We start from the raw sequence: 24,430 nt of genomic DNA on the forward strand, positions 1-24,430 counted from the left end.
ACATAATCTTTCTGTGCTAGTTTGTTCTAGTTTCCCTCTAGAGGCATCTTCCTTCCTTCCTTCCCCTTCTCCCTCTTTTCCCCCTTCTCCCCCTTCTCTCTTTCTTTCAGATTTATTTTATGCGTGCATGCAGAACTGGGGTACAGGTTACAGGTACAGGAGAAAGTGAGAGAATTCACCAGAGACCGAGTGGGGAACAGAACAGGCAGACTCATGAAGTACTGATGAGGGGAGCAGCCAGGGAGACTGGAGACGTCTGCTGCACCATGTGGGGCAGGTAACCTTCCTGGCTGCTAGGGATCGAGCTTGAGCATCTAGCTTCGGCGTAGTGCTGTACTGCAAACCGTTGTGCCACCAAGGAGGGCCCAGCTAGAGGCATTTTCTATCTCTAAGGTCTTTTGCATAAAAGGATAAAATATAAGCAAAATGCTACCGAAGGAAGCTGAGTAGAACTTTCACTAGTTTTTGTTGTAGTGATCGAGGGTTGTAGTTGGAATTCACCGTTAAGTGGAACAATCCACAGGTAGGCTAATCTTTATAGTATTTGAAACAGTTCTCAAGCCAGCTTAGTCCCTGATTTTGAGAGGATATCCTCCTACTCTGACTGCTTGCTAGACAGAAATTAAATTCTCTCTAGGTGAGGGCAGCATAACCTAGATGTAGAGCCCTCTACATTTCCTATACATATGTCCATACAAGATCACATACAATATAGAGCATTCAATAAGAGATTACTAGACCAGCAGGACCAAAAGAGAGAAATTAACAGATAAAGGATATGCAGGTTACCATAAGTTATTGAGACAAGTTCAAATTCTAGAGTTTTAAAACTCTATAAATAGCCTGTTCGTGAAAGTAGATAGCAGGCAAGGTGGAGAATTTCTGTAAAGAACTGGAATCTGTAGAAAAGAATCAAACAGAAATTATGGAACTGAAAAATGTAATAAATTAATAACAATTGTAACAACTATTAGATCTGTAGATGATAATACTTATTGTTAATTAATCTACAACAACTGTAAACTGGACACAGCTGAAAAGAGGATTAGTAAATTATGGAAGATGAGAAAACATTCTTCAACATGGATTTGTCTTTTTGGTGTAAGGACCAACCTAAGCTTAAGGAATAGGAGCTTTTAAGAAAATGTCCACTGGGCCCTCCCTGGTGGTGCCTGGGAGTTAAGTCTCAGCACTGTGAAGCTATCTGCAGCCGGCTAATGAAGCACCAGTTCAATCCCCAGCCCTCAAGGTGACCCACGTGGCACAGCAGACCTCTCCTGTCTCACCCACTGCTCCCCATGCTGCCTCTGAATCCTCTCACTTCCCCATACCTCTAGCCTGTGCCCCAGTTCTCAATATGCAAAAATAAGTAATCTTTAAAAAATTCCACTGGAGACATTTGATAAAGTTTCACATACCATTCTGTTGTTCTCTTTCCCCTTCACCTCTTCAGTGCCACTCCCCGGACCGAATCTAAAAGTATGATTGGCTGGTTTCAATGTGATGACTGATGTTTTTAATGATGAAACCTACATATCAAAATAGTATTTATGTTTGCACTATGTTTGGATTTTTAAATATATACTTTTGAAAACTTCTTAATTCAGCTGTATAAAGCTGTATAAGTAGGATTTCTGCTTTTCTGATGATACTTTACAAATACACATTAATCTAAATGATTTTTTAAAGGGTGGGTTAGATTTTATGGTGTTTGGAGGAAGTTGAAAATTCCTCACTAGATTCTTACTTTAAAGATTCCCAGTAACCTAGATCTGTAATTCACAGCTTTACCTTTGTATTCATTGTGTTCTTTTTTTCCCCCCCTAGGCTTTTTCAAGGCACATTCAATAGATAGGATGAAAAAATTTAAGAGAAGGTTGTCCCTCACACTTCGAGGAAGCCAGACTATTGATGAATCATTGTCTGAGTTGGCTGAACAAATGACTATTGAAGAAAACAGCAGTAAGGATAACGGTAAATATTTGGGGGATGGGTAAGGGTGGAGAAATGCTTCTTCTTCTTCATTACTTCATAAATTGAATAATAGTTTACTTTCCTGGTTAGTTCTTAGTAGCATCCTTTTGCTTATTTCTCCATCTCATTTCCTAGCTTCTAGGAAACAGAAGACAATATAACTTTTGCTTGCTTTCTTACTGTACTGTAAATCTTACTCTACAGTGTTAGGTACACTGACCTTGGTCTCTAATCCTAAGAAATTCTCCTGTCCTATTTATCTTTATGTTTTTATTGGTTCTTAAATAATATACCACCTTTTTTATACTATTATACTAATTGTTAAGGAACCATTTTAAAATTAATATTTAAATATATTTTTATTCTTATAACCTAAGTTATAGTAAGTTTGTGAAATTCTTGTTTTATCCTTCATAATTTTATAGCATGTGTACAGATTGGCTACCATGTATATGACAAAATTTGTTACATAAGGGAATCATACTTTTTCTTATTTTATATTCACTGCAATGGTATTGGAAGATAGTAGTTAGGGGTATAATGAGTAACACTTTGGACAGTTCTTTTCCCTATGTAAAGTAGTAATTCACAGACCTTAATAGAAAAGAAAATATTGTTAAATTAGATGAGTGAAAACTCCAGATGAAATTTATAGAGCAAAACTACATATTCAAAACTGAAATAGCCCTAGGGATGCCATAATAATAACAGAAGGAGCTAACTGGATGGCTGCAGGTATATAATCATATGCAGATTTTCTGAGAAGCCTTTCTTGGGGCTGCCTAAATCTCTGCTACTAGATGTTTGTGTCAGGGGGTGAAAGCATGAATATTACACCCTTTACAACTGAATGTAAATGCCTTTGTTGTAAAAAGGAAAGGAATAATGGCAAATTAAAAGTCACACAGTGGAATTTGGGATACACTAAAATTTGTAAATTAGTTGTGTGGCTCTGTGTAAATTTATTTTACTGTTGCTTTAGTTTCTTTTCAAAACTCTTTTCCTCAGAAGAGCCATCTTTACTCAAGGTTAACGGATTTGTTGTGGTAGGAGAGAGAAGACAGATAAATTGAGTAAAAGATTTAAAGCAATTTAGATATATTCACTTAGGAAGGAAACATTTGTGCATTTGCATCAGATCTTAATGATGGTTTTAGAATGCCTTTTATTTCTTAAGCTAGGAGCAGAATCCTTTAAAAAAACATTTTTTTAAGATTTATTTATGCTTACAGAACTGGGGTACAGGCCAGAGGAATGGTGGGTGAGAAGATTCACCAGAGACAGAGTGGGGAGCAGAACAGGCAGATTGACAAAGTACACTGCTGAGGGGAGCAGCGGGTGGGTCAGAAGAGGTCTGCCACGCCATGTGGGTCAGCTCCCTGGCCAGGGATCGAACTCATGCTGCAGTGGCTTTGGAAATCTTCATAATGCAGTGCTAATTTAACCCATTTTACTACCAAGGAGAGCCCTCACTGACCCCTTTTAAATTCTTGGTATTCTTTAAATCCAGTGTATTGGTTCTTGTGATCAGTCTTGCAGGCATATTTACTGGTGATGATCAGGAGTGAAATAAACACAGTATACATCTTGGTGGATGGTTTCTGGGGCACATTCTTTTTTTATTTTTATTTTTTAAAGATTTAATTACGCATACAAGCACTTGGTACAGGCCAGAGGTGCGGGGGTGGTGAGATGATTCACCAGAGACAAAGTGGGGAACAGAACAGGCAGATTGACTGAAATACACTGCTGAGGAGGTGAGCAGCATGCAAGACAAGAGGTCTGCTGTGCCATGTAGGTCTGTCCACAAATCAAACTGGAAGCTGAGGTGGCTGCAGGTAGCTTCATAGTGCTGCACTTTAACCCCTTGAGCCACCAGAAAGGGCCTGGGCACATTCTAAATGGATATTTGGGTATAAGACAAACTTCTTTTGAAAAACAAAGTGTGAGTCAAAGAAATTATACATACCTTTTGGAGAACTCATTAATATTTTAGATTAATTCCATTTTCTGCTATATTTTAGTGTTAAATGTTCTTAAAAATGCTTCATTTAGGCCCTCCCTGGTGGCGCAGCGGGTTAAAGCACTGCACTGAGAGTCTAAAGCCACTTCCGCATGAGTTCAATTCCCGCCTGCCCCGGAGGTGACCACATGGCGTGGCAGACCTCTCCTGACCTGCCCGCTGCTCCCCTCAGCAGTGTACTTCATAGATCTGCCTGTTCTGCTCCCCACTCTGTCTCTGGTGAAGCCTCTCACCGCCCCTGAGCCTCTGGCCTGTACCCCAGTTCTGTATGTACAAATAAAATATTTTAAAAAAAAATGCTTCATTTATAACAAGTGGTTAAATGTTAAATATTTTTTAAGTTCTACATATTTGCTTTATTAAAATTGTCTTCTAATAGTAACACTAATGGGCATTGAGGAAGAGAAAACAGGAGGTCTGTTGAGTAGTTTCTTCTTAACATGAGTTACTTGAAATAATACTTGAATGTATCGTAATAGACATTGATTCGTCTTGCGTTGTAGAGACCACTGGTAACATAGACTGATTTCTTTACCCCTTATATGTAATAGTGCAAAGATTTTTACCAGCAGCTTTGACCAAGGTTTAATACCCTTTTGGAGCTTCCATTATGCCTGGTAGCCAGTTCCAACATACTTTTTTCTCTAATGAGTTTATCATGGAGCATAAAATTCTTAAACTAGGTGATAAAGTCTACACCTGAATATCCTTTAATGAATGAGAAGTGATAGATTGCACACTTTTAAAATTATCTTCTCACATACAATATTACTAGTTTTTAAATCAGGTGGTCTTTGTCTCACAGCCATATAGTGACAATGTTAGCGTAAGGAGGGTAAAAAATTTAGTTTAATATTACTCTAAGATTAAACTCACCATGCGACCCACAAATTCAGTTCCTAGGAATTTCCCTCAAAGAATAGAAACAGGTATGCAAACAGAGTCTCATACACAAATGTTTATAATCATAGCACTATTTACAATGGCTCAAGGTGTAAGCAACCCAAAGTTCATTAACAGGTGAGTGCATTAGTCAAATGTGGCATATTCCAAGAGTTGAGTATTACTCAGGCATAAAAAGGTACTGTAGACAACAATGTGAATGAACCTCAAACACTGAAAAAACCTTGACTGAAAGGTCTCATAGTCTATAATTAATTATATTTCTGTGTTATATCCATTATAGGTAAATTCAGAAAAGAGGATGATGGGGAAACAGCTGCTTAAGGGGTGTAGGGTCTTCTTTGGAAATGAGGACAGTTTTTGGAGCTAGGTAAAAGTGTTGGCTATCCATCATTATAGGAGGACAAAATGCCACTGAGTTGTATACTTTAAAATGATTAATTATGTCATATTATCTCAGTAGAAATAATTAATCTGAGAAGTTTTTTATAGATTCTCAGTTTGATAAAATCTTCATGCTACTTTAGAAATATCACAGTTACCATGTTTCAGGGTCTTATTTTTTGCAATAAGAATTTTCCAAAATAATTGACTTCTATGAGGATAGGTGACAATTTAAATATGGGGGGAAAGGTAGAGCATAATTATACATAGAAAATCAATACTGTTTTGTTACACTACTCGGGGCTTACAGATAAATTTATCAAAGTTCTTTTAACATAACTGAAATTTCTCAACTAAAAAAAATTGACCATATCTTCATGTTCCCATGGGGTGTGATAAGACAAATTTAACAGAATAATAATTCTCATGATAATCACAAAGGCAAAGATTGAAATAGTCTGGCTTTCTAATTCCTCTATAATCTGCACAGGGACATATTTTTTAGAGTCATTGAGCCTAGTCTTTATGGATATTGTTAGCTTTTGTCTTAACTTGCAGTTTTCTTCCTTTCACCTGTTGACTAAATACAAGGTTAGCAGTGAAGATTAGTTTTTGAGAATAGTGGGTGATACAGGGAGTTGGAAATAGTGCTAATTCCTACAAATAGCACAAGGTCTATGAGGAGAAGAAATTGAAAGCAGACTCCAGTGGGTGTAAATAGGAAATGGGAATAGGATCAAGCTAAGACTTTATAAACAGGGTTAGGAACAGGAATATGAGTAAGGCTATGAAGTAGGTCAAGAAATTTCATATTTCTGATCATAATAGTTTACGTAGTCAGAAAATCAAATAGATAAATAAGTTCTATTTGGCAATAAATTTCTCAGTGTAATAAAAATTGCCATGTTGCAGTGTTAAAGACTTTGGAAAACTTGCAACAAATCTATAGAATAAGAAAAATTACTGCAGTTTTTCGTAGAGATTTCTGCTAGTTACAGAAAACATTACAATAAAATGTACATAACCATAACCCTTGGTAACCACCATCTCATGCTCTAAGGAGATTCCCTCTCAGGAAATCTGGATGAGGAGCCCACTCATTTGTATTTTAACAAGTCCTTGCAAGGATTCTGAAGCATACTGAAGTTTGAGGACTACTTCTCTAACAAATCAAACTACCATGTGTTCACTTCTTCCCTCTACCATGCGTAGTTCTTCCCTCTACCCAGAATATCATCTAACATACCATTCAACCTTCTCCCCTTGACTGACTCCTTCTTGTGTTTATATCTGTTAGAAATATCTCTGGAGAGAAAATTTTTCCTCAGTATCCAATGTAAAATAGCTCATCCTGCATTTGTATCATATCTCTCAATTTAAATTTTTGTATATTGCCTATTATCTGATATTTTTTTCAGTTTCTCATTTTTCCCCCTAGATTTTATAGTCTGAAAGAATGGCACGTTATTAATTTTGTTCACCTCTTGATGCCCAGGGCCTGAAATAGTGTTTGTCAAATCATAAGGCACACTGTAACTATCCCCACTGCATAATAAGCTCCGTTTTTTTGCAAGTTGTATTTCACCAAACAACTTTACAGAGCATCTAAAATAAAAGTCTATAGGCAGAATATTTGTGTTTTATTAAGATTACAAAAAATGAAATATTATAATTTGAAATTTTTCTTGTTCTGACATGTATTCCAGTTTCTTTTTATTTAATTTACACATTTTTTAATCAGATATCCTCTCGCCATTCATTATTAAATCATATATTTTATTAGACTTTAAGATACCCAAGTCCTTGATTGTCTGTTGCCTAAGACCATACCAGTCCAATGCACTTTGGACAGGCATTTTTCATTACTAGTTAGGCTCTTCCCCTCCTGCCAGTCTGATGGTTAGATGACTTGGGCCGTATGGGATCCTCAAAGACTGTTTGCCCCATCTTCACTTTTCCCTCTCGTTGAGTCTTCCAAGCACCACTATTGGTGCAGACTAATTGGCCACTTTGGCTAATTTTTCCTAAGCCCATACATTGGACTTCTGTAAATCTGAGCTACCTGTACTTGCCAGCCTTTTTTGGTATCTGGTAAATCTTTATAGATAAGAAAGTTCCCTCATTACAAGATATACTTATGACTATCCTGTTACAAAAGAAGGGTCGGCTCTTCTTTAAATAAACCAAATTTAAAGAAACCAAATTCCTTTTAATATTCCTTGACAACTACCAATATAAAATATAGTTCTAATATAGAGGACTAATTATGTGTCAGAAGATTTTATCATGTCCTTAACCTGTTCTTTAGAGGTGAAAGTGATCATAAGATCATAAGAAAAACAGGTTTTTCTTCATTTATAATTAATGTTTCTGGTTGGATAGAGGTCTACGATTATTTTTAAAACTATGAAAATTTTGGGGCAATAAATTCCAAAACCTCTTCATTGATCTATACTGAAGCTGTATTTTATTTATTCACTGACATATGTTTTGAATGTCTATCAAATAGGAATGTAAGTTCCTTCCAACCAGAACCATGTCTTTTATATCCTACAGCATGCCTACTCATAAGACATATATGAAACAGTAAATAAATATAAGTGTAGTAGGGAAACAATTGAGATATTTTAAAATAAGCAAATGGATCAAAAATCCATTTGCAAAAAATCAAAATCTGAGGTATTTTGTGATGCTAACCAATTTTGGTTTTGTAAGAAGTGATAAGTTACTAGGCCAACTTCAAATATTAAAAATGTTTTCTGTAAGTATTTTTTCATAGAAATTATTTTAATCTAATACTTTGCAGAGCTAATCAAAGAAATGAGGTCAGATGTAATGATCTCTAATATAATCTTTTGTTTCCTGTTTCACTTTTTGAACCCTTTTCATGTGATCCTGGACCTCGGGCTGTTAAATGGAATGATTTTTGGATACCACAGAGCCTATTGTGAAGAATGGCAGGCCACCAACCTCTCACAGTATGCATTCCTTCCTTCACCAGTACACAGGATCCTTCAAGAAGCCCCCATTACGGAGACCACATAGCGTTATTGGAGGAAGCCTTGGCTCCTTCATGGCAATGCCTAGAAATGGAAGCAGATTAGGTAATTTAACTATCTGTTACTTTTTAAAACGTTGCCTGATTATAGGTCATGTACAGAGCTAAGTTTTAGTTGCATGAAACTAAAAAAGAAGCAGATCTTTACTATCTGGTTTTTCTTATTCAGTTTAGAATAAGAGAAATAGCAGAAAGATAGGTTTCAGAGAGGTAGTGCAGTAGTACTGACATTCAGAGTAACAGTTGAAAGCCTGTTCACCAAGAAAAATCCCAGACTTCTAAGAGATGGACACAAGATTTCAAGATGAATGGCAGATTGAAATGGTGCTAATTCCAGATTATTACCAGTTGCGATATTAAGTATATATGATTATGACCTGAGTTAATGTCACTGTACTTTTAAATATCTAGGAAAACTACGTATCTGCAAGTTTATTTCTGGCCTTATTTGGGTGGTATCTAATTTATCATGTTTGACTTTTAAAATCAATTTGTGTGCAGTTATTTTATAGTCTCATGATCTATTTATTGAAGTTTTTGAGTTTTATTCTGCTGTTTGCTTTATTTGCTTACTCTTGCCATGATATATTATTTCCTTATGTGCTTTGTTAACTACAATGTTTGCTACAATGGGAGCTTACACTTTACTACTACTTAGGATTTTGGAGTTATTTTTCTAATGTACATAAGCAAAATATTATGTAATGGTGTACACATTTCTTTCCAGCTTTGTGTTAAGTGATAAACATATTGATAACTTGAAGTTAGTCATGGAGCAAGTTATTTAATTCACAGAAATTAGAAAGTGCTTATATCAAGGTTTGATTTATTATTGTCGACTGTCTGGACCAGAGATTTTTGCAAAGTTTTTCTGTAGAAGTACAGATAGTAATACTTCAGATTTTGTAGGTCACGTAAGATTTCTGTTGCATACTCTTTTAAAAGTAACCCTATAAAGATATAAAATCTATTATAACTCAGGAACTATGTAAAACAGTCCACATTTGCAGACTCTTGGTGTAAACTTAGAAAGTGATATTGAACATATTAGTTAATTCAGATTAAATTTAAGTAGATCTGTAGCTGTCATATTGTGAGTGACCAAAAATTGATCCATTTGAGAAATAAATTTTGTTCTAGCCCTCAAAAACTGTTACCTAATTCAACAAAGAGATTGCTCACAATTATAAGTGTTGACAGAAATCTTCATTCACTGTTGCACTTTTGTCTTATTAACAAAAATGAAAAAGCCAGCATTCATGTTGAGACAACCCTTATTTGTTGAGGGCACGAGAAGTTTCTTGGTTGAATCAGATAGTACTCAAGTATTTTAGAGGTTTATATGTATGCTCCTTTGTAGTCCTTATGGAGTAGAGCCGAATTCTTTTAAGTCTGCTCTTTACTTAAGATGTTGCATTTTGAAATTCTCATCCTCTCTACAAGAAGCTTTTGAGACTCAGACATGTGAGACATCATTATTTTGTGCTGAGGCTTCACCTATTATCCCACTGTGACAACTAAATCCAAGTACATTCTTGCCCAGATCAGCAGTCCCCCCCAAACCCCCCAAAAGTGATATTGTATGTGTTTAACAGCTTTGGGTTTTAGTTCTCTTTGTCTTTGTTTCTTGGGTATTATGAATACATTCTTGCAGACTCAGCTATACACATTAAAGTGTTATATTTTCACGTGTAGAAGGATTGTCAGATTTTTCTGGAAATGGAAAGTATAGATAAATTATCATTGAGATTTTATAATGTGACAGAAAATAATACTTGGCCTCATGTGGTTAGATACCATCAGATTAAGAATCAGTCACTAATGCATTGACTTTTGCTGCCAAGTTAATTTTTGTTCAGATGGCTCTAGAAAATTTCTTTTGAAATCTCTGAGTGTGTTCTTCCACTGTAATTTTATTAATGTTTTTGCTTCCAACAGATTTTTGGCAATCATAAACTGGTTTTTGTAGTTCTAGTACAAAATAAATATTCAGTGAATAACTTTTGAATTGTTGCTTTATATTTAACACTGGACTGGGGCTGGAGGAAACTGTCTTACCAGGTTTTTATTTTTAAATCTTTAAAAACAATATTCAAAGAATTCGCTTATTTGGTCATAGACCCAGTGACACATTATTTAGTGAGAGGAATGCTAAACAAAGGCTAAACAGAAAAACCCAGGTTTCTATTCTAGCTCTGCCTGTAAACTATGTGAACAGTGGAAGTCATTTAATCTTTCAAATTCTTAGTTCTCAGATCTGGGAAAGGAGAGAAGTGACTAAATAATCCTTAAGTGTTATTTCCAGTCTGTAATTTATTGTTCAAGTCTTGATAATTATTTGATTATTTTCTTAGTTTGAAACTATAAAAGGATTTCTTACTAATCTCCTAAGACCACTTTGTTTTGATACCTTAGCCACATACTTATGACACCCAGAATGTAAAACCTTTTTATGCTAATGACTTATGTGTTGGCTGTCTACCTATTATCTGTAGTGATACTAGATTGTGTGATCTAATTAAGTAGCATATAAGTAGGGCAGGTCAGATAATGTTTCATTTTCTTTTATAGATATTGTTCATGAAAATTTAAAAATGGGCTCAGATGGTGAGAGTGACCAAGCTTCTGGGACATCATCTGATGAAGTCCAGTCACCTACTGGTGTTTGTCTTAGAAATCGTATACATAGACGGATCTCAATGGAGGTAACCATTTAACAAATTTGAATATTCCTCTATTTGTGCTTGTGTATGTAAATGCACACATAAAACAGAGTAGAATGCCTTTTTGAACATTTTCAAATAGGTAAAAGACACTTGTAAGAAAGTTGTTTCTTTGCATTTTTGAAGAGTAGTAAATATTTTCTCTTTTCCAATTATTTGGTATCGTAAGACAAACATAGTTTCATTATATTTAAAGATTTATTTATTTGTGCATACAGAACTGGTGTATAGGCCAGAGGTGTAGGGGCGGTGAGAGGATTCACCAGAGACAGTGGGGAGCAGAACAGGCAGAGAGACGAAGTACACTACTGAGGGGAACAGCGGGCAGGTCAAGAGAGGTTTCCACACCCTGTGGGTCACCTCTGGGGTGGGGATTGAACTCATGCTGAACTGGCTTTAGCTTCTTAGTGCTGTGCTTTAGCCCGCTGCACCACCAGGGAGGGCCAGTTTCATTATATTTAATATTCTGCAAAACACTGTGTGGGCTCTCTATAAAATGAAATGTGAATTTTCAAAAATTCTGGAAGTCCAGTGTTTTACGTTAGCAAACTTTTCTTTTTAGAAAACATGAGTTTAATTATTTTTTATGAGATTCATCTGGATGCTTCATATTTATTTTGTGAAAAATACAAATGTTACATTTTGGAAACATTTTCTTTGTAGTTCATCATACCTAATTATCTCTGTAAAGCATTCAAACTATGTCTTCATGTAAAATAATTAACTTCTTTGATTCTCTTTGTCAATATAATACATAACATCAGTGGCATAAGTTGATTATGAATGTCACTTTAGCATATACTGTAGAAATGAATTTTTCAGAAAAAAAAGAACATATTTTGAAATAAAAGAATTCTGAATCTAATTTACCTTAAAATGAAATAAGTGGGTTGTAGGGTACCATTTATGAAAAACTATATACATTTTGCTTATAGTATATTCTTGTGTGTATATATTATATATAATCAAAATAGGTAACACTACAACTGCAATACAGTTACTTATCACTAAGAAATAATAAAGAAGTTAAGAATCCAACTTTCAGATGCCCTTGTCTTTCTTTGAAGTTACCTATCAATATCTTCTTTTCCTTTCTCTCTCCCTTTTTTTTAAAGGATTTAAATAAGCGATTATCACTGCCTGCAGATATCAGAATACCTGATGGATATCTTGAGAAGTTACAGATAAACAGTCCACCCTTTGATCAACCAATGAGCCGAAGGTCACGTCGAGCTTCCTTGGTAAGTATTTAGTCTCTTTTTATTTATTCATACAGAGCTGGGGTACAGGCCAGAGATGTGGAGGGTGAGAGGATTCACCAGGGACAGAGTGGGGAGCAGAAAAGGGAGATCGACGAAGTACACTGCTGAGGGGAGCAGTGGGTGGGTCAGGAGAGGTCTGCCAGGCCATGTGGATCACCTCCGGGGCAGGCGGGGATCGAACTCATGCGGAAGTGGCTTAAGCTTCTTGGTGCTGTGCTTTAACCTGCTGCGCCACCAGGGAGGGCCCGTATTTAGTCTCTTATACCTACACCATCAAATGTTTGGTTTTTCTAAGTGTAAGTATTTTATAATTTTATATTTAATTTTTGAATAACTAATTTTATTTTTTTGGCTTTTGTGTTTTTCATTCATAAGAGTTTAAAGATGGCTGTTTGAATATGACTTACACTATTTTATATTATATTTTGGTAAACTTAATATATTTATTGCCATCCAGTCAATGCTAGCTGTACCAAATACATTACCATATGGTAGATGTATTGATAAGTACATAAACCATAATTGTATTCTCTAAGAATAGAAATTTTTTAATATTTTATTTTTTCAAAGTTAATATACCTGTGTAACCAATATTGAGATCACTAAAAAAGGAAATTTGAAAAATCCCAGAAATCCTGTCTTGCTTCCTCAGTTTGCTTTTTGTCTCCTCTTTAACTGTAAACATTATCCCAGAGTCCAAAATCAAAGACTCCTTTTATCCATGTTTCCCATTGTTTTGATTATTATAGTACATTTTAAGATCTAGAAAGACTTTTTAAATCCTCATTTCTGTATACACGCCACTTTAAAAATGCTTTTGATAGTTTTATTTTCATTTGAACTTTAAACTTTATACTTAGGAATCTAAATTGTTTAAATGCATTGTTACACAAGTTTATATATGTGCTGCACAGTATGTATTCCAATGTACTGGACATATATGATGTGTATCCTTTTGGGGGTTGGCTTCTGTTTTGTGTTTTATCTAGGTGGTTCATAAATTTATAATTATTTGTCCTTATCATATCCAGTCTTCTACTGATAGGCATTTACAGTTGAATTGTTTGTTTTTGGCCATTGTTTAGTTGTGTTGCTTCTATCACCATTCCTGTACATGGGTTTTGGTTAGCATATGTAAGTTTGTTGGGTACATACTTAGGAATGGAATTGTTAGATATTGAATGGAATTGGGTACATACTTTAGAGATGGAATGGAACTGTATATAAACATACAGACTGTATGTATATGTTCTGCTTGCCTAGATGCAATCAAAGAATTCCTAGTGTGGCTATACAGTTCATACTCGTCAATGTGTGATAATATTCCTTGCCAATTTTTTATATTGTCTCTTCTCTCCCCATTTTTAAAATCTTAACTTTTCTGGTGAATATATAATACTGTCTCATCACATTTTTATTTTGCATTTTCCTTATGACTCAGTCAAACGCCTTTTTTAATGTTTATGGATCCTCTTTTTGCAAAACTTAACTGCTCAAGTCTGTTGTCTCTTCCATTTTGTCTTTTTATATTGTTCTAGGAATTCTCTATGCATTTTGTATAAAAGACCGTTGTTAGTCGTGTCTTATTGGTACATTCTCTTAGCATGTAGCAAGTGACCAGAAGTGGTTACTAAAAGAATAGCTTTTGCTGTTGCAATGTCACCTTTGACATAAAATCAGGTGATTGCATATGTGAGGATTTCTTTAGATGAGTTGTAGTCATAGTTCAGGTGCATATGAGGTGCTACAGGAAAGCAAGAGAGACAAGCAAGTAAAATGTCTTAGTATATCACAGGTTTTCAAAAGATATATAGGTTGAAACTGGCTGTACAAAGTTAGGTAGGAATTTGTTCAGGGTGTTTTAAGTGGAGGAAACATCATACCAATAGATAAGGATCATTTGACCACTGTTGTGCTGTTGCAGTGATGACACACCCAGTGGAAGTTTTGTGGGAATGTTCAGTGTGACTTTAGTAGACTGAAAGTCTGTGTATGAAAATTTGTTTTCATTATATTGATATTTCAGATTCCACGCACTATGAGAACTACTTTTGCCTAAACATTTAGTGTTGAATTCCTTAGTTATATCTTTACCAATACAGATTATTTGTAGTCTTTTTCTGTTTCTAAGAGTAGGTGAGAAAATAGGTATCAGTGTCTCAGAAATAATAAAAACATTATAGGTTATGGAAGTGAGGTTCGAAAACCACCCACAACTTAACTTACCTTTGATGTATTATATATACATCATAGTCTTATCATTATGAGGGTAACAATTTAGTAAGACTAGCTGACCAAATAAAATGAGAAGTTCTCATGCTTTCCTGTCCCCCTTACATCTAAGGATAGAATACATTTGTATCAGTAACAGTAGTGCAATAAGTCTCACAAGTAGGCAAATGGATGTTTGGGGTGAAAAATCTCCTTTTGCCACCAGTGTTTCTTACATAAACATTCATTTTTAGAATGGCATCTGTAGAACTTTTGTGTATACATCATTTGTTTGCAAGCCTACTTAGAACTGCATTGCCACCATGTTAATACATCTTTACAACTATGCTATGATATTGCCAGAGCCAAAGTAATTAACAAGTTTTTCATAATACTCAGTACCACTTAAGCTGAGTAGATGGAAGGATTAGATTGAAAGATATTGTAAATTATAATTGATTTTCTACTTTAAAAGAAGTTTTCTTGTACATATGCTCTAAGAACCCATATGAACAGAGAAATTTGCTTGAGGCTGTCAAGAAGCCAAGTATTTTCTTGGAGCAATGAAGTATCATAAAGAAATACTTTTGTTTGGAAAGCAAAATTAAGGGAGTTTTACTGTTACATTAAAATACAAACCTTTATTCCCCTAGCTATCATTTCTATCTTTATGATTTTTTTTAAATACTCTAAAATAATCTAAGGTGGAACTGAGTCTAAATTGTGACTCCATTGAGGGAGGAATCTGGAATCTTATCCTGTTGCCTTCGCTGTTTCTCCAGTACCTAGCATTATGCTTAATAAATGTTGAATAGATGAGCTTTGTCCTCTGACCTCTGAATAATTTCTGTAGGAGAGCATGTCAACAAACTAGCCTTTATATCTGTTGTTAGTCTTGTCATGTTCAGCAAATACAAATGCAAGCAAAATTTCCTAAAGTTTTTCAGGATGCAGGAAGCAATATCTGAATATAATTATTAAATCTTCGAAGTTGGAAATTATTAAAATTAGTGGGATACACTTTATTCTTTGAATTAGTTTTTGACAGACAATTGGCTATTGTGATTGAACTCTTTGAATTCTCTGCCTACATGGGTGGAATTCAGCACTGTTGCTTATTTCGTAGATTAAATATTCAAATTCAACTTCATGATATAGTGTAGTATTTCTTTTCTTAAAGCAGAGTTCTAGCATATTTTAGTGTATGCTAAATGGCATTCTCTGAAGAGTGACCCATTAATTTAGAAGCACTCTACAGTTTATTCCTTACTTTATATGTATAGTAATCTCTGTAATATCTTTATTATCTTGAACTTCTAAGCCACTCAAACCACTCTTTAAAGCAAGCCTTAGCATTTTTGTCACGATAGTTTTTTTCCCTTTGTAAAAGCTATGACATAGACTTAACATTCATGGCAAAAGAAAAGTAGTGCTATACTTGTGAATTTAAGCACTTCATTTTTTGAGATAGGTAGAAGAAAATAAATTTATTTCATCATAATTTGTGCGACATTCACAATTATCCTATAAATGGAGTAAATTAAGATTCTATATAAAGGGCCTATTAAAGAGACATAAGCCTAAAGATTATTCGTGTTGTCTGTTACAGTTTTACTTTATTATTCTGCAGTTATTGTTACTGGAAAGTGTGAATTGAACATCTTGAATCATATTGAACAATACATGGGTGGGTGGTATGTGATGATTCCAAACCAGTTTTTTAATTTAAAAAAAATTTCAGAGTATTTTATTTGTGCACATAGAACTGGGGTACAGGTCAGAGGTGCAGGGTTGGTGAGAGGATTCACCAGAGACAGAGTGGGGAGCAGGCAGGTAGATCCACTGAAATACATTGCAAAGGGGAACAGCATGCAAGTCAGGAAAGGTCTGCTGTGCCATGTGGGTCAGCTCCCTGGCAGGGGATTGAACTCAGGCCATTGTAATGCGCCTTCAAGGTGGTAGTGCCAAGACTTAATCTCTAAGCCACTGGGGCAGCATCCCATCAAACCCAATTTTTTTAAACTGAAATTTATTTGGGGAACACTGTATAATAGAACAAAAGGCCTGAACAAGTACAAGTTTTTCAGTCATTCAGTAATACCACTTGGTGACTACTTTTTAAGTTTACCAGAATATATTAATGTTCTGTTTTTATTATTTTTAAATTAGAAAGCCTGAAACAAATAACACTTTATTCTTTGCATGTTTCTTAGAAAACTTCGAAGTTGGTGAAGAAAACTTATTTCTTTTGTGATTTTTGTCAAAAAGAAAATCATGTACTCATCTTTTATAAAATTTTTATAATCTTAAAATGTGCTTGGTATCTTAGAGTCAGGGTCTTTTCATCAAAATGTTAACTGCTCTATGTAAAAGATGGCTCATCAGGTTTAATAGTGATCTTTGATTTTTTTTTTTTTAAAGATTGATTTATTTGTGCATACAGAACTGGGGTACAGGCCCAGAGGCTCAGGGGCAGCGAGAGGCTTCACCAGAGACAGAGTGGGGAGCAGAACAGGCCGATGGACTAAGTACTCTGCTGGGAGGAGCAGTGGTCGGTCGGGAGAGGGCGGCACCTCTGGGGCAGGCGGGAATTGAACTCATGCGGGAGAGGCTTTATCTTCTTAGTGCTGTGCTTTAACCCGCTGCGCCACCAGGGAGGGCCAATCTTTGATGTTTTTTAACCACTAAATGTTCCAATGTTAGTTATATATATTTTGAAAACTTGACAGATACTATAATTTAGTTATAATCAAGATTTCTCGATTCCAAGATAATATTTAGAATGGAAGAGTTTCAGAAATTGAGGGAAAAATATATTTTTTTTATTTTCAGTCAGAAATTGGGTTTGGGAAAATGGAAACCTACATCAAATTGGAAAAGCTTGGAGAGGTAAGTAATGATTCAAACACATATGATTTTTTTCTGTTGTTCATTATCCAGACTCTCTTAGTTCAGTTTTTGCAAACCTGGAAAAATTAATGTAAACACTACTGTTCAAAAGATTGTATCTTTTTCAGAAAAGGCAACCAAATGTTAGAGGGATGAAAACCTTCGATTATTAACATTAACCCATCAGTTTGTTGAGGAAGTGAATCCTTTTTTATAGCCTAATAATCCTTTACTAAAGCACAAATTATTATGCGTTCTTGGTAGGCATTTGATAGTTAGCCTCCTGCAGTCTCCTGCCTGCTCTCCTATGGGAAATTGCAGGAGTTCAAACCTGTGAAAAATCAAAGTACTGCCTCTGATAAAGATACATCTTGTTAAAAGTTAAGGTGATACTTGGCTAATAAGGCCTTGGTTTTCTTTGGCCTGCTAATGGTACTGGTTTTGAAGTAGTCTTACTTCCAAAGGGGAGAAAGGGTAAAAAAAAAAGATAAAATTAGTTAACAGTGAAGCCTTAAGCATTTCAGGGTTTCCTAATATTGAAAGAAGTAATTTCATGTATACATTGTTATATTTTTTGAAGGATAGATAATGTTAAGAAATTCTGAAGATTCTGAAAACTACATTTTTATAATATAATAATGTTATTTGCATTTTAAATGGTAGTTGATATACTTAGTTTTCTTAATCTCTACATACTATTGCAGATAAAGCATTATCTTTGATTCTAAAGATAATACTCCAATGTTAATCTGATACAAAGTATAAAAAGTAAATTAAGTATTCTTCCCTATGTTTATATAATTTTGAGGCACTCTGAAGGGTTGATTATAAATTATTCTGGAAGCTATTTATGTGGAAACTGAAAGTTCTCTTGGCTATAGAAAAACCAAGACTAATCATTGTGGTGTTTTCCTTACAAAATGTAATTTAATGTGGCTGAGATATTCAGGTAGTACTTTATTGTATAGATGGCATAAGTAGAGACTCAAACAGTAACCTTTGATATGTTTTTCAAAAATATTTTATAGGGTACATATGCAACAGTATATAAAGGAAGAAGTAAGTTGACAGAGAATTTGGTGGCATTAAAAGAGATCCGGTTGGAACATGAAGAAGGTGCACCATGCACAGCTATAAGAGAAGGTATAACTTGATCTTTGCAAGCAAAATATATTGTGAAATTCAAGTAGAACACTTTAAAACAAAAGCAGTATAATACCAGCTCATTTTTTTTGTAAGTAAAAAAAGACCTCAAATATAAAAATATTGAGTGGAAGATATACTTAGACCTTATGTAAGCTAACATCTAAAGCCAAAGTATTCAACAGAAAGGAATTATTGGATAGCTTATTATGATTATGAAGTCAGAAAAAATTGCCATGGGCAAATATTCTGTACCAGAAACTTTACAAAGGTGTGTGGAGGAAGAGCAAAATGCAAATTGGTATGTAAATAATGTAAATGTTTTGTATCATAGAAGATAGAAGATAGATTATCCAGAAAATCATTTGAATAATTGATCAGCAGTTGGAAAGGGAAAATATTTCTTGTGTGTTTCTTCTACATTAACCCTAAAAGTTTCAGTAGTCTTAACATTTGAGGTGGGGAAAAAGATAATGATAATGGAGAATGTTATTGTAACTTGGGGACAATTCAGAACCATAAAAGAAAAAAAATAATTTTATTAAGATTTCTACCATAAATTTTGGTGAGTTGTTTTAAGCTTAGGATGACTTTGAGGGTCCTCCCTGGTGACATAGGGGTTACATCTCAGCACTATCACTATGGTCCAACCTGAGTTGGATCCTGGCCAGAGAGCTAATCCACATATGGTGCAGCAGACCTCTCCTGTCGGGCCTGCTCCTCCCCTTAGCAGTGTGTTTCAGTAGATCTGCCTGTTTTGCTGTCTCTGGTAATCCTCTCCCTAACCACAATCCCCAGGCCCCCCCCACACACACATCTCTGGCCCATTGTTTCTATGTCTCTATGTTAAATAAAACTTTTTTTAAAAAAATTTAAACTTAAGATACTCTTAAAATTTAATTAGTTCATATATTAAACTTTAGATATTATAGAGTGGCTGCCACAGATTAAATAATTAGATTTTCTTTTTGCTTTTGCAGTTTCACTATTAAAGGATCTAAAACATGCAAACATAGTAACCTTGCATGACATTGTTCACACAGATAAATCTTTGACCCTGGTCTTTGAGTACCTGGTAAGTATTTAGTATGAATTCAGTATTCAATAAAACAGTAAATTAGATTTTAAAAACAGCTTAGTATTACTTAGTTGAATACTATTTAAGTAAATCAACAATGCCTTCTGAAAACAACATATATGTAGGTGTGTGTGTATATATATATGTATCAATTTTTAAAGTGCCATATGTTTTTTCAGGATAAAGACCTAAAGCAGTATATGGATGACTGTGGAAACATCATGAGTATGCACAACGTAAAGGTACATTTTAGTGTGTCGTTTTTGGTGTTTGGTGAAAGATGGAATTTGACTTTAGAATGTAATGTAGTTTATATACATACCTTAATTTACCCACATCTGAAAACTATTAAAAAAAGCCAAACACTACACATAGATGAACTATGCTGCAGTATATTTACCAGCCTCAAAACTAGTCTAATTCAAAATTTTCTCTTAGACATTTTCAGTAGTTTATTTTACGTAATACTTACTTTCAAAATCCAAGTGATTAAAATAAATACAAATGATAAATGGCAAATTCAGCTAACATTTAAAATGGTACTTAATTATAAAACAATAAGTTTCAAGGTACTAATCTACTGAACAGCACAAAAAACAAGTTTTTGCAAAAATCTGGTGGAAAATGCCAATCTATACTGTCAGAAAGAGAAGTAAGATCATTATTTTTACTTATGTACATATCTAAACATGCAGGTAATGACAGAAGTTTGGCATTGTAATCAGTGCCAGATGAAACCCATAAATAAAATCAAATAAAAATGTTTGATCTAGTTGAATTCTTACAGTAGGTTTCTTTTATCTGAGCATTATGCACAAATTTAGTGAACAGATTTATTTAAACTTAGTCAGCAGTTTGTGAAAACTGTTCTGGAAGTAGGCTTGCCCAGTTGTGCCTTTAAGGCCCTTACAATTGTGTCGATAGTGACTTTAGACTACAAATTTTTTAAAACAGTAGGTTTGGAGGATACAAAGGAGAGCTTGTTTCTTTTACTAAAGAGAGGACAGCTTTAGAACATCAGATAACAAATTATTGAATTCTACAGTAGGGTTTTACATGTATTTCCAAATACATTTTTTCATGAGAATTATTTTCATCATTTTTTACATTTTGTTATGAAGCAGAGTTTTGTGAATCTTATTTTGTATGTATTTGTGGTTTGTTTTTCCTGTTTTCATATTAGCAATTTGGAAAGAAGACAAAGATCTTAAATGTCAAACTTTGACAAAGATTTGAGTTTATTACCTTTAAAGCTAAAGTATTTTATTGATTGCTTAAATAGCCCTTATGTTTTTCAGAAATGAAAAACAGGTAGGTGAAAATAGTAATTTTTGAGTTTTCAAATCATAAATAATTGTAGGAACACTGCTACTTTTTAGAACTTCAGGCCCATTATTTACTATCTTGGCTTACTCTCAATTCTTCACTTACAGGTAAATTGAGGGTACACTCTTTAATCCTCTGACTTGAGGCTCCTTTTTGTTAACCCCAAAGACCATCTGTGTTTGCCCCTTTCCACCAAAACTCCACAACAAAAAAGTCTGCCAGTAGCCTTCTTTCAAAGAGTCATTCAGAGCACTATAGTGCTAATTGTCTTTTCTGAATCACAGCAGATTTTGAAAGCTGAGTAGGAGGTGCTGAAAGTAAAGTACCCAAGAGGTGGGTGATAGAAGCTGGTTTAGTTTATTTTTAAAAAAGCACTTAATTTACCAGAGCTATGCTGTGCCATTCTCTTTGACACCTCAGAATTTTAATAAAACCACCAATTCTGATGACTTATTTTAAAGTCTGTTCCAGATCAGTTTTTTTTTTTTTGGGGGGGGGGTTTGAGGAGATTGGAAGGGGTAGTAAAGTGTGGTTATTTATTTTGCCAAGATTTCCAAATCAAGCTGTAACTCTAGGAGTCCTGTAAGTTTTTGAGGATATTTTAAGTCATTTTCTGTAATAAATGAATTATTGCTAACAAAATAATGTTTAATTTCATTCATTTTCAAAGACACTTGTTAGACCAAAAAAAAAAAAAAAAACAAGTCTATGGCTTAAACAGAATAATAAATTGTAAAATTTCAGGAAAAGACTGTTTACTTAAAAAATGTGTTGGTTTTTTGTTGTTTTTTTTTACTCTTCTAGGTCATTTGGTTTTCTACTACTGTAGCCTATGCTTATGTCAGAGTATAACTCATCTGAGACTAATTTGTTTTTTTTCTGTAGCTCTTTTTGTACCAAATTCTGCGTGGATTAGCATACTGTCACAGAAGAAAGGTGTTGCACCGAGACTTGAAACCACAGAACCTCCTCATTAATGAAAAAGGGGAATTAAAGCTAGCAGATTTTGGTAAGAAATGTCTGAGATATTTGTCACTGATTACTTTTATGTGCATTTGGTAATTTTCTCTGTGGCCCATAGAATGAGATACTGACAGAACTTTGGTGGGTGTGTTATGTTACTGAATACTAAGTGATACCAGTTCTCAGATGCATTCCATAAGCAGTTAAGCTTCTGAAACCTTCTCGGGGTCACTAAATATATCATCAAAATTTAGCCAGATGTTGCAGGCACACATTCAAGGTACTGCGTTCAGTTCTAGACCAGCCTAATAAAAGTGAACTTTACAATAAAGTGAGTCTCAATTTTTGGTTTCCCATTGCACACGAAAATAATGCTTATATATAACGTAGTCTGTTGAATACACAATATCATTATGTCCAAAAGATAATATGCATACCTTAATTAAAAAATACTTTATTCAACAAGACTGCTAATCATCAGCTGAGGCTCCAGTGAGTTGTAATCTTTTTGCTAGTGGAGGGGTATGCAGTACTATCAAAGATCCCATTAGTAGATAAAATAATGAAAAACTGAAGTACCAAAATGTAACACAGAGACATGATGGAGGATAATATGCTATTATGGAAAATGTTGCTAATACACCTGTTGCACAGAGTTAACAAATCCTTACCACAAACAAACAAAAACACCAGCATATGAAGTGCAGTATGATGAGGCATGTCTTTATTTACCTTTTTCGTTGTGTTAGTATTTGCTCTGATGTCCCAAAAACATTAAGGGATAAAACTACTGGTGCTTAGTATGAATGAAAAGTAGTGTCTTAATAGTGTACTTATGATGTCGTATTTTGAGTTCAGGGTACTTGGGTTCATTCTGGCAAAGGTTTCACCAGAGTGCCCCTTTCAGTGGCACATGGCAAGATTCTTCATGAGACAGAGACTCAGTTATATTTAAAGAGTAAGTTTATTAGAAACAGATAGAAAAGGGAAAGAAGCACCTGCATAGTCACAGGTGGGCAGTGGAACAGCTGCCCCGTGCTGGTGCAGAGACTGCCCTGATATAGGCAGTGCCTCCCTGGGCGGTGCTCACTCCTTGTGAGCCTGGGTAGAACTTGAGAGGACCAGAGATTTCCTGATGAGCTTCGTCTCCAGGTCCTTATCTTTTACCTTTTGGGTCTAAGCTTCAGGCACAGCCCCCAACAGTCTGTTATCTGCTGGGACCTCTTGGAGACATCCAGGCATCCCAGACATCCTGGACATAGGGCTTTGGTGCCTGAGGACCTTGATGTTATGGCTGTGTGGATTGCTGCACTGGCCCCTTCTTTCTGTCCCCTTTGTGCGACTCAGTCTTGTGATGCCTCCCTTGCATTCCTCCCTCCATCACTTAAATTCTTATATATTCTTCATGACTGTGGTCATTATATTCTTCATGACTATGCATTTGTAGGGAAAAGGCTGTTACTCTTAACAGTGTTTCAAGGAGCAGTCCAATTTATTAAATTTGAGTATATAACTTTTTACTATTTTGTGTGAAGAAATGGGTATTAGTCATGAAACACAATTTGGAGCACACAGAAATGCTGTGGTTATCTCAGGAAAGTGCTGTATGTCTCCATGGGTACAAACTGAAGTAGCCCCTTTCAAGGGACTTTATGTGCTTGAAAAAATGGTCCACAAATTTTGGTCATTTGTATTTGGTATTTGACAGATGTTTTCTTGAAGATAAATTAGTTGAATCTGACATTTTAAGAACACAACTGAAAATACTTCTTGCCAATAATAAAATTTGAGTTTTCAAGCAAATATTAGATTTTGGAAATTTGGATCTGTCATTTTGAGTTTTATAGCTTCTTAATATTTAAAAACTTTTAACATGGTTAAGAGAAAACATGGTTTTGTTTGCTTGTTTTTGTTTGTTTTTGATATGATAAAGAAATTGACAGGCATTTGGAATATCTGTATAGCTCAGGGAACTGGTAGAAATAGTATAACGTATTCCAGGGATTAAATTCGAAAACTTCTCTAAATGGTTTTCTGCAAGGAAATGTCAGTGAAATCAATTGGATCATGTTTTCTTTTGATAGAAATTGGGAATAGCAAATGAAAGCTGTAGTCAGATTAAGAAAGTGACAAGACCCTCTAGTTATAAGTAATAATGTTGTTTATCCCAGTGCCATTGGCCAAATTTGTATCAATTTAAGTTTAGCTAGGAAGTAAATTTGGTGTTATGGTTCAGGAACATAAGGAAAATACCAAGTTTACAATTACCTGGACACTGTAGCAGGTAAATTCACATGCATAAAAAGCAAGCACAGTCTTTGACTGTGGAATTATTATTTCACTTAGTTATGTGAGGGTTTGCCTGATACATCCAATACCATGTACACTCAAAAAATTTCATAAAACTAATTTTGATATTCCAGGAACCTACAAAGTTGCCATCTCAGACATCCTTGTGACTTGTCATGGTGAAGATAAGGACTGGGATAGTCT

At 34.8% G+C, this 24,430-nt stretch overlaps 1 protein-coding gene across 2 annotated transcripts in view; it reads left to right on the forward strand.

Annotated features, from left to right (window-relative positions):
* Nucleotides 1-1,832: 1,832 nt before the first annotated feature.
* CDK17 (cyclin-dependent kinase 17) overlaps nucleotides 1,833-24,430 on the forward strand; it is a 33,172-nt gene continuing 10,574 nt past the window's right edge. For both annotated transcript variants that reach the window (XM_012720554.1, XM_004675791.1), the window contains exons 1-9: nucleotides 1,833-1,974; nucleotides 8,224-8,388; nucleotides 10,914-11,047; nucleotides 12,181-12,306; nucleotides 17,371-17,427; nucleotides 18,456-18,570; nucleotides 19,551-19,645; nucleotides 19,828-19,890; nucleotides 21,860-21,983. In XM_012720554.1, coding sequence (XP_012576008.1) covers nucleotides 1,857-1,974; nucleotides 8,224-8,388; nucleotides 10,914-11,047; nucleotides 12,181-12,306; nucleotides 17,371-17,427; nucleotides 18,456-18,570; nucleotides 19,551-19,645; nucleotides 19,828-19,890; nucleotides 21,860-21,983 — 997 coding nt within the window. In that variant the 5' untranslated portion in view covers nucleotides 1,833-1,856. The remainder of the gene's footprint in view (nucleotides 1,975-8,223; nucleotides 8,389-10,913; nucleotides 11,048-12,180; nucleotides 12,307-17,370; nucleotides 17,428-18,455; nucleotides 18,571-19,550; nucleotides 19,646-19,827; nucleotides 19,891-21,859; nucleotides 21,984-24,430) is intronic.

The sequence above is a fragment of the Condylura cristata genome, unplaced genomic scaffold, assembly GCF_000260355.1.
Source record: "Condylura cristata isolate star-nosed mole 26May11 unplaced genomic scaffold, ConCri1.0 scaffold00004, whole genome shotgun sequence".
NCBI lineage: Eukaryota > Metazoa > Chordata > Mammalia > Eulipotyphla > Talpidae > Condylura > Condylura cristata.